The 13,882-nt window shown below is 35.0% G+C and overlaps 1 protein-coding gene across 3 annotated transcripts in view; it reads left to right on the forward strand.

Annotated features, from left to right (window-relative positions):
• The window catches only part of LOC137210221 (receptor-interacting serine/threonine-protein kinase 2-like), a 34,273-nt gene that overhangs the window by 639 nt on the left and 19,752 nt on the right, over window positions 1-13,882 (forward strand). The window contains exons 2-4 of one of the 3 annotated variants that reach the window (XR_010936377.1): window positions 3,014-3,137; window positions 4,284-4,437; window positions 8,548-8,634. Coding sequence is in view for 2 of the 3 variants with exons in the window: in XM_067711863.1 (XP_067567964.1) it covers window positions 4,284-4,437; window positions 7,068-7,223; window positions 8,548-8,589 (352 nt within the window). In the remaining variant the exon portion in view is untranslated. Of the gene's footprint in view, window positions 1-3,013; window positions 3,138-4,283; window positions 4,438-7,067; window positions 7,224-8,547; window positions 8,635-13,882 lie in introns of all 3 variants that reach the window. The other 2 variants (XM_067711863.1, XM_067711862.1) reach the window with 2 other exon arrangements.

Raw genomic sequence — 13,882 nt, forward strand, 5'->3', positions numbered from 1 at the left:
GTGGCTATTAACCTTTTTTAAAAGTGGCTATTAGAAAATTTCAAATTGTATATGTGGTTCACATTATATTTTTATTGAACAGCACTGCTGTAGAGTCTGGGACGTTTTGGTTTGGGCTTTTTGTTGTTTTGGTTTACACATGTAGGCATGAAAGTTTAGATATCAAACTCAATTTAGTTTCTCCTCTTACCGTCACAGGGAAGGAAGCCTGTCTCTAGAGGAAACTTGTATTATTTTTGCTAACAATAAACTGAAATCAGAAAGCTGTTAAATGACCCAAACTTTTGAATGTCTCTCCCATCCTGGACCAAGTTTAGTGCAATGTCCAGATTTCAAGGGAAGGCTAGATTAGTTCCTGTTTCCAGAAAAACCTTTCAACCATATATATTAATCAGTGAGTCTAGTCACTAGTCTTGTGTATTTTCCTTCCAATAGGAATTTAACTAGGCCCTGCATTCAATTCTTAGTGAGTTAACATCCATGACTGCAACATTCTCCTCTCCTCCCCCTATATCTAAAGTGAAAATACATCATGCTAGATGCCTGATTAGCTAGAGGCTGTCAGTATCCAACAGCAGATAAATTCCTCAGCTTCAGCCCTGCTAATGGTATTGACTTTCATCTGCCTGTGGCTTTTACTTGCTCTCTTGCTATCAGGCTTGGATGGGCTAGATCTCACAGTAAGTTTGAGACACCTCTAGAAATTGTTCCCGCTTCTTGTGTACCATAATCCTGATTTAGTGATATACAGGGTATATTTACCCTGGGTCTTGAATTCTGTGGAGCGATTACTGGGAAATTATGTGTATGTAGTCAACTTTGAAGGGTGGTGGTTGATTAGAGAGGGTAGATGTATTTTAGAATCAACTATTAAAATATGTGGAAATCTAGCACTGATGGACTCCTTAGGTATTTTAAAGGAGATTGATCCTCCCATTTTGGATGCTGCCTCTCAAGATTTTAATTTATCTAAGTTTTGTGCCATTTGGGGCCAAGAAATGAAGGGAGTTCCCTCTCGTGCTCATTAACAATTTCATAATCTAAAATTCTTCACTAAATCGGGTAGGAAATTAATTCTGCCGTCAAAGACGCCATAAGGACCAGTGCAACACTCTGGCATTACTGCATCGCATTTTTTCTTCCACTTGTTTCCTAGAATGTTAACATTAGCTGTATTTATGTAGTCTGAGCATAGGACTGGGCTCTGCAGTTGACTCACAGGGTGTTTTATGTCCTCACTTATGAAGTGGGAATAACAGATACATGTACTTCTTGGGCTCTGGTGTGGATAATGTTTGCATTGTTCTTTGAGATCACAAAAGAAAACTAAGTTTATGTGCTGTAACATGTTCTTATTTTAGTGATTGGTGAATTATTCTCTGTAACCTGACTTCTGCCCATGAGAGGACCTTCCCCAGCAATCTCCCAACGCCTTATGAATAGGTGAGTCTGATAGGTTGTTCAAATACCTTGTGTAAACAGTGTAACTGTTTTGTAACTGAAATTTGTTATGGGTAATTTTGGTAATATGTCTGTAAAAGCTGTTTTACATTTTTATTTTTTTAATATAAAAACCTAGTTTTAAACTGTGTTGGCTTTTTCTGTTTTCCCACTCATTCTTCCTGAAATCTGACTTCAAGAATTTTTCTTCTCTGATTAAGCAGTGAATGGAAAAAACAAAGGCTTTAGCGTCCCACAATTGCAATTCAAATCTGACTCCAAATCTGCCACTTATTGTTGGCATGACCAATAGAAATTATTAATTTATGTGAGCCTTCGTGCTCTCATATATAAAGTAGGGATAATGAAACCAACTGTAGTAAAGTGGCCAACAAATAATAGGATCACAAGAGAAGGAAGAATGCATCATACTCTTCATGGGAGGGGGAATTAGTACATTAAGTATCAGTAAGATATCCCCTAGCATGCCCTCTCTATAATTCTTTCTCAGAGTATCCAGGAACCTTCCCAGCAAAGGTGCTACTCAATAACTGTCTTGTTGACCTACATTTCATGAGGCAAATACAGACCTGTTTCAGCTTAGGAAATATAAATTTAATTAAAGCAGGTCTCACAAACTGGTAAAATGGGTTGCCTCACAGTTGGGATATTAAGTGGCTGAAGAGCAGGGAGAAGAAGAGAAACTCTTATGCATTCTTGTAATTCTTGAATTTTGAAACATGTAAGTATATTACCTCTTCAAAACATAGATGACTAAGATGTTTTTGCTTTATTTTGCTTATTGTTTGTTTTTAAAGGAGGCTTCATAGTCTGGTCTGGAATGTCTGTTGCTTTTCTTATTTCGGCAGGCATTCATCAAGAGCTTGGGTGGTTTAAGCACCAACTAATCATCATTGTTTACCTAATAAGCTTCTCCTAGAGACAGTTCTCTTTCTATTACTGCTGCTACCAATACCAAACCGTCCATGGAAAAAAATTGGTGACAAATGCAGTTCCCTTCATATATATGTACACACACACATACGTACACACACACATACATACACACACATATACACATATATATATGTATATACCTCCCTTAGTCAATCAGGTCAATCAGTCAGCCACCAGAGCCTGGGTATTCTATTCAGCTAGTGTTTTTCTTTCTATTTACACTGCAACCTTTATAGTTTCAGACTCTCATTGCTTCACATCTTAACTAGTATTATAATCTTCTAATACCTGGCTTTCAAACTCTACCTCCTTCTGCTGATCCTACACCTTGCTGCCAAGTTAATCATCCTAAAAGTTTGTTCCACTCCTGTCACTCCTGTGCTCAATAACCTGTAGTCACAACTCAGTGACTACCAAATCAAGTGTAAATGCTCTCACCTGGCTTTAAGGCTCTGAGATGAGGCCCTACCCTACCCTATTCACCTCACTCCCTTTACACACGCTGTTACACATCCTGATTCATATTAAACAATTTGTCATTTTCCAGATATAGCCTGTACTTTAACTTCCTTGAGTTCATTTGATACACATCTATTAGACAAATTCTGTGTGCCAGGTACTGTTCCAGATCCTGGGGAGACACAGATGAAAAAGAAAGGCAAAATCTCTTCCATCTTGGAGAGGGACCACATATCTTGGATGCCCTTTTTCCAGTGGTTGAAATTCTATCCATCCTTAAGGTACTGTTGACATCTCTCTCTAAAGGCTGTAGCAACTCCCTTAGCCCAGATTTACTAGTTCTCTGAGCTCCCTATATTTATTTATTTATTTGCATGCTTATTTACTTGTTTTTGATGGCGCTTATCATATTCTGCCTTATATTTTAAGTATTTGGTTTTCTTTTTTTGCTTTTCTTATTTTTTAACTTTATTGAGGAATAATTGACAAATATAATCGTATATATTTAAAGTGCAAAACATGATTATTTGCTATACATATACATCATCATGGAATAATTACCAATATCAATATAATTAACACATCCAAAGACATACAAGTGACCAATAGGTATATGAAAAGGTGCTCAACATCACTAATCATTGGAGAAGTGTAAATCAAGACCACAGTGAGTACTTATTTTTCTTAAAAAGATTTCTGGACAGTTTGAGGTCATAGACTATGTGTTTTGTTTTTTGGTTTTTTAAACTTACTAGTCTCCATAATGCTGAGCACAGTTCTTTATTCATAATAAATGTTCAATATTTATTTGTTTTATGAATGAAAAATCAAATGAACCTGGGATCCAGAGTTAGCCCAGGGATCCATTCTAAGCATTTACCTGTTCTCAGTGTCCTTTTCCTGTGTTCCAGTATATAATTTCTAAGCATTATTGACCCTTATGCAACTATTATCATCTAGTCATTAAAATCTACAACATTTAAGTGTTTTAATATTCAGGATATTTAGAAAATTTTTACATGGTATGCAACCATAAAATTTAATATAATAGTCTAATCAAATTTGATCATTTTAATACAACATAAACTTAACGTAATTAGTTCAAGCACCTATCATTCTAATATAGACTTTATAAACTTAAACATGGTATTCTTTCCCTTTCCTGAGAAGAGTACAATAATAATCTGTATGTAGCACTTTTTTCTGTCAGTGGCTTATACAGGTATTTTGGTCTCTAAACAGACCTATGGAATATATAGGGTAGATATTATCCCAACTTTAAACACGAAGAAACTAAGAGAAGCTGCATAATTTACATGAGGTCAAAAGCTAATGAATGAAAAAATCCAGGATTAATTAATATTTATGGGCTTGATAATTATGTATTTTTCCTTACTTTGAAATAATTATACATTTTCTTTCTTCAGTGAAAGAAATGATGTCTTAAGAGAAGCTGAAATTTTACACAAAGCTAGATTTAGTTACAGTCTTCCAATTTGGGGAGTTTGCAATGAGCCTGAATTTTGGGGAATAGTTACTGAATACATGCCAAATGGGTCATTAAATGAACTCCTACATAGGGTAAGTATTATACATTTTCAGTCGTTATAATTCTGTTATTCAACCTATATAGTACTTTCGTTTTACAAATGATCAGATTATTTAGGGATATATAGATGAATCAAAATAAGAATAATGAAAAACTTCACGATTTATGGCTTCTTTTGTGTTGTTAAAACTACTGTGGGGCTTCCCTGGTGGCACAGTGGTTGAGAGTCCGCCTGCGGATGCAGGGGACATGGGTTCGTGCCCCGGTCTGGGAGGATCCCACATGCCGCGGAGCGGCTGGGCCCGTGAGCCATGGCCGCTGAGCCTGCGCGTCTGGAGCCTGTGCTCCGCAACGGGAGAGGCCGCAACGGTGAAAGGCCCGGGTACCGCAAAAAAAAAAAAAAAAAAAAAAAAAAAAAATACTGTGGAGTCAGACCCTGCATTCTAGGTGACCTAGATTATTTTGCTTAGGTTACTGTTCCTGAGGTTTACATTGAATTCGAATATCCACATGTATATATATGTAAGAGAGGAACAGGAGAGAGAAAAGATAAACTCTGCACACCATACAATTTATTGTTAGTTTAAGCCAGATTTCATTTTATGTTAAAGACAATGTAGGGTTCAAATTAAATGTTAATAATACCAGTTCATAAAGTTCTGAATTAATAGACCAAATAAATCTGAGTATCAAATACATGAGCTTTTCCAATAATAGACAATGGCATGAGCCATGTACCTTTTTCCCAAGGTATCAGTTATCTGGCTTTAATTGTGAAGCCCATCAGTAAACAAATATGGCCCGGTTGTGGGGGGTGTCCTCATTCTCAAAATATGTGTATCCATCTATTGTTGTTTGCTTGCTCTCATATTACTAAGATTATCTCTAGCCTGCAGTTTCTGTCAAGAAATATTTTTAAAGAACTCGGTCTCTTTTGTGAGGGGTGCTTTAGTTAAAACTGAGTAGTAACATAATCTGTAAAATCTAGTCACTGAACACTCCTAAATTCTGATACATCACAGTGATCTATAAGCAAACAAGAGAGAATGGGTGCCACTGTCACCACTCATGGAGTGACTTCCTCTTTATTTCGGGATACAACACATTCTGTTTGTGACAGGACCATCTGAAACAAGGGCAGAGTAAAGTAACTAGTGTCAGTGTATAAGATTTGTGTAACCAACACAGCAAGTAAGATACAAATACTAATTAAACACAGTTTCCTTTTGTTAAATGAGTATAAGCATAAATTCTAATGTTGTCTTCCCATACCCCAGCACCACAGTAGATGCTCTGGTACCCAAATTTGGAGCCCATTAGAAATTCTAGAGCCTCCTACAGGGGGATTGCTGACTCCTGGAAGGAATCATAAAATACATAGTGAGCACTCATCTACCTTCCTCTCCATGATCAAAAGCTTCCATATAGCACTATACTGCAGAGAGGCCTTGTTACTTCTTTAAACTATATAATTTTCAGAAAAAGTTACCTTTTTAAAGATTAAAAGATTCAGTTACTCAAGGGGATGGGAGTCTGTGTATACAAGAGGAAGTAATGTTGAACATTTGTGTTTTGTGTTTCTTTTGGTGTCCTGTATTATTAGGTCAGGATTTATCTTGAAGCACGTTCCCCCAACCTCACAAAAGATGGATGAAAAAAATCAAAATACTATGTAAAGACAAGTATTTTGAGCCACTCCCCTGCCAAGTTAGTTAATCAATGAACTATAAGCTGACCCATCTGCAGAAAAAAAATTCTTAAGAACAGTTTTGAGCTCAGTGGAAGCATACTTTTTCATATTATTTAGTAAAATGTACCCAGTGGCATGGTCCCTGATGACTCATAGTTGGATATTCCCAAATTATCTAATTTTTCTGAGTATGTTCATTCTCCTGGGAAGCTGTATTAACTTTTATGTTCAGAAAACATTTAAGAAAGTTCAGATGACTGTCACTTGTAAGTACCAGGAAATAGAAAACATTACATTTTTAATGTTTCTATGTTATATATACTTAGAAATGAAGATGATTTTTGTCTCCTTCACAAAAGCAAAACTCCCAAATGCTAATTTTTCAAGCTGAAATGCAAGTAAATATATGATTTAAAAATATGAAGTATTAATGCTTAGTAAGTAAATATATTATGGTCATAATTTTAATTGATGCAGTGGTTATCATCGTAATCAAGTATGGTTTTATATTAATAGGAAATTTAAAATATAAATTTTGAATAGAAACAAATTGTGTGTGTGTGTGTGTGTGTACACATTCATGGGCACAAGTTATTTGATAAGAAACCATAGAATGGGAAGATGGGTATGAGTATAAATATATGTCTGGGTATTATACAGATAAAAAAATAATTTAAAACTGTCTCAATTGAAGAAAGACCCCATACCATGTAGTTGCATTACCAGTATAAACTAAAAGGAAATATCAGTACTGTAAAGTCATTATTTTCTCTAATAATTGAGGAAAGTAAGATACAAGGATGTTAAATAACGTCAAATTGATAATATAACAAAATGAGTATTTTTTGCCCTGAATTTAGTTATACCAGATATTTAGTTTAATACTATATTTCCTCATGGAATATTTCATTTTCTAAGTGGAAATAAATTTGGCCACTAATTTTAGTTTTGTTTCTTTCCACATATATGAAGAAAAATGAATATCCTGATGTTCCTTGGCCATTAAGATTTCGTATTCTGCATGAAATTGCACTAGGTGTAAATTACCTGCACAATATGAATCCTCCTCTGCTTCATCATGACCTGAAGACTCAGAATATCTTATTGGATAATGAATTTCACGTTAAGGTAGTTACTTTTTTTAAAAAAAAAGCTTATCTGCATCCTTGTGTTTAATAGTTTTAAAGACTTTTTAGTTATTTCTTCTATCTTACCAATTTAATATCTCTGCCTTTTCCATAGCCCCTAATTCAGTGCCACTTCTTCCTGCTGCAGTGAGTTAGTTATTCCTAGACTACAGACATTGGTAAAATTATGGTTCAAAATACAGTCATTCTGTTCTTAATTTAAATTGTCAATTATACCTTTGTTAACTTTTCATTTTGAAATTATTATAGATTCATAGATGGTTGCAAAGATAATACAAAGGAGTCCCATGTACCCTTCACCCAATTTCTACCAGTGGTTACATAACATATAATTATAGTACTATTTCAGGACCAGGAATTTGGCATTGGTACAATGCATGTATATAGTTCTGTATCACTTTATCATGTGTAAATTTGTGTAACCACCACAGCAATCAAGATATAGCACTACTCTGTCACAAGAAAGATATCACTTATGCTACCCCTTTATACCTTCTCCCCTGCATCATACCTAACTACTGTCAACCACTAACCTGTCTTCCATCTCTATAATTTTGTCATTTCGAGAATACTATATGAATGGAATCATACAGTGTGTGATATTGTGAGACTGCTTTGTTCACTTAGCATAATGCCTTTGAGATCCATTTAAGTTGTTGCTTGTGTCAACAGTTGGTTCCTTTTTCACTGGTGAATAGTATTCCATGGTATGGGTGTACAAAAGTTGTTTAACCATTCAGCTGTTGAGAGATATTTTGGTTATTTTTAGTCTTTGGCAATTACAATAAAGCTCCTATGAACAGTCCTGTGCAACTTTTTGAACAAACGTAAGTTTTCATTCCTCCTAGATGAATGCCCAAGAGTGTAACTGCTTGGTCATATGGTAAGCATATGTTTAGCTTTTTAAGAAACTACCTAGCTCCTTTCCACAGTGGCTGTACCGTCGTATATTCCACCAGCAATGTATGAAAGACCCAGCTTTTCTGCACCCTCACCAGCATTTGGTATTATCATAGTTTTTTATTCTAGCATTCTAATAGATGTATAGTGATATAGCACCATGGTCTTAATTTTCATTTTCCTATAATGTTGAATATTGTTATTTATTTATTTGCCATCTCTATATCCTTTTCAGTGAAACATCTCTTCATATCTTAAGACCATTTTCTACTTGGATTCTTTGCTTTTATACTATTGGGTTTTAAGAGTTCTGTATATTTTTTAGATATAAGTCCTTAATCAGATATGTAGTTTGCAAAAATTTTCTGCCAATCCAAAGTTTGTTCTTTTCATCCTTTTAACAGGGTCTTTCACAGAGCAAAAGTTGTAATCTATTTCTTTTGTGATCATGCTTTTGCTGTCATGTCTAAGCACTCTTCACGAAGCCACAGGTATTGCAGATTTACTTCTATGATAGATTTATGTTTTACATTTAAATCTGTGATCTGTTTTGAATTAATTTTTTGCATAAAGCATAAGATTTAGATACCTAAAGGCACCAGAGCAGTAGTGATTTCAGTTACCCTATATGTAACTGATGACAGCAAATAAAAAGTAGTTGCTGAGAAATTAATACTAAACGTAACTCACTTTATTTTTACATAGTATTTTGCTGCACTTCAAATAATATACATAATTGAAGATTATTATAAGTATCCAAAAATGTTCAAATAAGTAATAAGGAAGTTGGAACAATAGAAAAATAAATATAAAAAGTGTGAGAAAAGTTAAGTGAAAAAATAAACCTTTATTGAAGGCACTCCCTCTGCCTAGAATAAAATGGAAGGAAAAGGAAGAGAGAAGCAAGCTGCTGCCTCAACACTACTTAAAAAAAAGAGACAAATCTATTCCATCAGTTATAGAACCATACAGGTAGAAGTGACCTATTCTAGTCCCCTAATCAGCTGGTCCTCTGAATCCTCACTACAACAATCCCTAATCTCCCAAGGCAGTTACCCTGTGACAAGAGAGTGTTTAAGCTCCGTAACTGAATGACTGTGACATTTTTTTATACGATCAGTCAAAACTCCTTCTCTGTTGCTTCCACTCATCGGTCCTAGTGATAAAGTGAGTTCAAAGTCCAATTTTATTTCCACCTGACAGTGCTTCTGAGATTTGAAGTTAGCTATAATCCCCTTACTTCTCACATACACTTTTCCCTTATACACATCTTTAGTTTCTTCAGCCAATTTCCTTATTACATAGGTTTTAATCCCAGGTGCTATCTAGATGCATCTGTGTTTAAATCTCTCTTAAATTTTGATCCTCAAAACTAATCCAAATACCCATATATACCTAACACAAGTTTGTGTGGCCAACACATTAGTGAGGTCAAACAAACCAAAATGTCAGAGTTTGGAGCAGAGAAAGGTTTATTGCAGGGCCAAGCAAGGAGAAGAGGTAGCTCATGCTGAAAAAACCCTAACTACCCAAAGGGTTTCAGCAAAGCATTTTTAAAGGCAAGGTGAGGAAGGGACACACCTTGGGTATGTGGTCAGCTCTTGCACAAATTCTCTGATTGGTTGATGGTGGTCAAACCTTAGGTGCTAGAAGGTCTGGGGATTACATGCCCATGATCATCAAGTAGTTAATTTCTTCCATTTGTTGGTGGTTTTAGCATCTGAAAAACTCAGGAAATATGCATCAGATACTATTATCTAGGTACTTTAGAGAGGAGCTAAAGCAGTAGATATGTGGGGGGAGGTCTGTCCCAGGAAGGCCTCATAGGGTCCTGGTCATTTACACCCCTGATGTGGTGTGATAAATGTAGAATCGTCCTTAAATACTTTACTTCGTATTCATAGTTCCTTACTAATTCGTCTTTTGGGGGGCAGTCCTATAACAACATTCAAGTTGGGCTCAGTGTCAACAAAAAACACTGAGAGGTTTTCTTTCTTTCTTTTTTTTTAATGTATTGTTACTTAAGTCATGTCTCCTTGTCATGTACTTCACAGGATATTTTCTGGACATCATCAAAGTTTATCTTGTTACATTTGGGTGATAACTTCAGCTCTTAAGACCTTTTTGAATGTTTTTTCTGTAGCCCAAGGATTTTTAACTTTGTCCTCCAGCTTTGTGTCATCTTCAAATTTAATTAGCTGCTTTTTTGTATCTTCAAGTCATGATTAACTATTAAGCAGTACAGAGCTCAAATCAGAGCTACACAACATGGTCTGAAAACCTCCTTTCAGGTCAATATCAATCCTTTTATTAATTAGGGCTTTTGGAGAATAAGCATTCATTTTGTTTGGAATACTCCTAAAAGAGTTGTTATACAGCCCATATTTCTCCATTTTTTCCCATTAGAATATTACAAAAGTCCTTGCTTGACTGCTTTCCCAGGTGTCCTTGTTACCAAGTCCAAGTTCATACTGCTCACTGCAGGACAGGGCCAGTAAATCAACAGATGAGGTGTTGGGGCAAGGAATAGCAACTTTATTCAGAAAGCCGGTAGACCAAGAAGATGGTGGACTAGTGTCCCAAAGAACCACCTTACCCCAGCTAGAATTCAGACTAAAAGGGGAGAGGGTGTGGTTGGTTGTTGCAAATTTCTTGGACTCCTTTGTTCTTGCAGCAGTCCATGTAGGTCAGATCTTGATGTTCCTGTAAACGTCCAACAAGACAAATGTAATTGTCTGTTCTGTAACTTTTTATCTCTGTATGAATAGAAAAGTGTTATACCCTTAAAGGTCAGAGCCTTGAGAATGGGCTGTCTTGTATATTTCAGGCTATAGGCAACATTCTTAACTTGTAGCAAAAGCAGTAGAATACGAAGGTTAAAGTAAAAGAAACAGATCCAATATGGAGTCAGATTTATTCTTCCTTGTTACATACTCATGACTTACTCCCTTTCCTTTTCTTCCTCATTATCAGAGTGGCTTTCCCTGACAACCCGCCTAGTTCCTCTGTATCCTCATACCTTGATTAATGCTTCTCCATAGTATTTTTCACCATCTTACAAAACATTTTTTATTAATATGTTTATTGACCGTCTTCCCCAATTATAATATAATAAGCTTCACAAAGACTAAAATGTAGTCTGTTTTATTCACTGCCACCTGCTTAGCATATGCCGTATAGAAGCATTCAATAAGTAGTTGTTGAATGAACAGATGAATGAATTCCAGATCCTCTATATATACCCGATAGGTCTGATAATTTAATAGTCAAGGATATTATTAAAGTACCTCAGAATGTTTTATAATATACAAACTGTTTTAACGTTTACTCTTTGACAGTAGTCCTACTGACAAAAAAGGAAATGAAGTCTGTCATTCCTTTATTAAGTATTTGTGGAGCAACAGTGTTGTGCTAGACATCCCAAGTACTTGGGATATGTCGCATGAGGTCTGAAATTGATCACTGAGCTAATATAATTTTTCATTAGTTCTTTCTGGCTCTTTTATCAATTACTCATAAAGTAACCCTTTCATTACATTTTTAAACCTGGGATTAAGGGTAGTCTCTGCCAATATATAGATTTGCAAAATCAATATTATTTTCCCTTCTTAAAAATCAGAATGACATTTGCTTTTCTCGTATCCTGTAATACCTCTCCATCACCATGGAGGTATTCGCGAGTATTCTAACTAAACCTGAAATATATGTAAAATGACCTGAGATTTGTCCTTTATAAACTTTTCAACCTCCTTGGACTTTATTTTCTTCATCTCAGTCCAGAAACTATTCTTGATACAGAAAACAGAAGCAAAGTAATAGGTGATGATGATCCCTACTTTCTCTTTTTCATTGATCAGTAGGGTAGCCATGGTCTTTCTTTGAAATAAATAGAATTTAAAATAGTTTGGCTTTGTGTGTTTTTTTTAACTTTTATTAGCTTTAACACATACAAAACTGTGACCTTTCTAATACTATTCTTATAAATTATGATACTCTTTTATATGCATCCTGTGTGTCTCTACTTTTTATTTTATAAATGTCCCTTAAAAGTCAAAGTTTATCAGTGACTCATGAAAAAGTAACAGTTACCTGATCTACCTATCTTCTTGGAAGGGCCTTTAAATGAAGTGCAAAAAATCTTTTAAAATACTTAATGAAATTAAATGGAAACACACCTTGCTACAGTTTTTTGAAGTAAATTTTTATACTGGAATGCTAACCAGAAACATAGTATCTAAAAGAAAAACATATACTACCAATTAAGATCAACCAGGACTTTTCTACTTTAAAAAGAATACATTCAATTTGTTTATCTGCTGGTCAGTATCAATTAGTGCACCTTAAATACAAATGAACCTGTGGTAGGCTTATTTGAAATAAATGTTTATATGTACCATGTTTGATTTCTCAGCTATTCTGTCCATCATGTGTGGAACTTCTAAGAATACTTAAAGTTATTCCTCATAGCTTCTTACTGATAACTTTATAAATTTACAGACATGGATAGTATTATATAAATGAAAATAGCTATTCTGGTAGGGTAATAAGATTATGGATGATTTTTATGAATAGTGTGTTTTAATTTCCTCTAGTTTTTTAATCTTTTTTTAAATTGAAGTATAGTTGATTTACAATATTATGTTAGTTTCAGGTGTACAGCAAAGTGATTCAGTTTTATATATTTTTCAGATTATTTTCCTTTATAGGTTATTTTGAGATACTAAATATAGTTTCCTGTGCTAATACAGTAAATTCTTGTTGCTTTTATCATCTTTTTTAGCTAAAAAGAACCTTTACCTTTGAAATGCATATTAAGATCTTGTATAGAATAGAAAAGTTCCTATCCTCTGTCTTCATTGCTGAATGATACCAGGACCCTCAAGAAATCATGGAACTTGTATTCCTCTCATCATATTCTTCACTTTTTTTTCTTCTCTGGAAGATCCTGGTGTTTGTAATAGAGAAGGGGGACAAATATGGTTCCATGTGAAAGCCAAACTAAATTAGCTGATAAAGGGAATTCTGATTAAGTTTTCTAGGTGAGATTTAAGAACATAGATGAAGACCTTAGGTGAAGTGAAAGGAGCACATAAGGAAGCAAGCTCAGAATACATTTTCTCCAGCACTGTATTCAAACCAGTATTTAGCCCAGTAGTTTGCAATTTGTGGGTCAGGTATAAGATGGACCACATCCCAGTTTTTGTGTTTTTTTTTTAACATTTCTCACTGTGGCACAGAAATAAACTTTGCTTCTCATAGTGATGCTTATTATCCTAGCAGATGTGCAGCTGGAGTACTGTTTTTGCTTTTAGAGAATGAGTGGGAGGAATAAGAGTTTGTAGTGGCAAGTAGAAGTAAGTAGGATATACGGTGCCCCAGAGTCTTAATACCACCTCAAAGTGTATTAAAGGCCCAGAAACTATGTACTGTGCTTATTAGTATTGTATGAATAAGAGCAATCTTTAGAGGCTTATTCCCATGTACAAAACATTAATAATACTAATACACAGGGGTCATTTACTACGTGTCAGATACTGTTCTGAGTGCTTCACTTAGAATAACTAGTTTAATATCCTCAGTACAACCCTGTGTTATGTTATTATCCCCAGTTTAAAGATGGGTAATCTGAGGCACAGAGAAATTAGAAAACTTGTCCAAGTTTGCACAGCTAATTAAGGGGTAGAAGTGGAATGTAAATCTAAGTAATCAAGGCTCTAGAACCCATGTTCCAGAACACAT

The sequence above is a fragment of the Pseudorca crassidens genome, chromosome 17 (assembly GCF_039906515.1).
Source record: "Pseudorca crassidens isolate mPseCra1 chromosome 17, mPseCra1.hap1, whole genome shotgun sequence".
Taxonomy (NCBI): Eukaryota; Metazoa; Chordata; class Mammalia; order Artiodactyla; family Delphinidae; genus Pseudorca; species Pseudorca crassidens.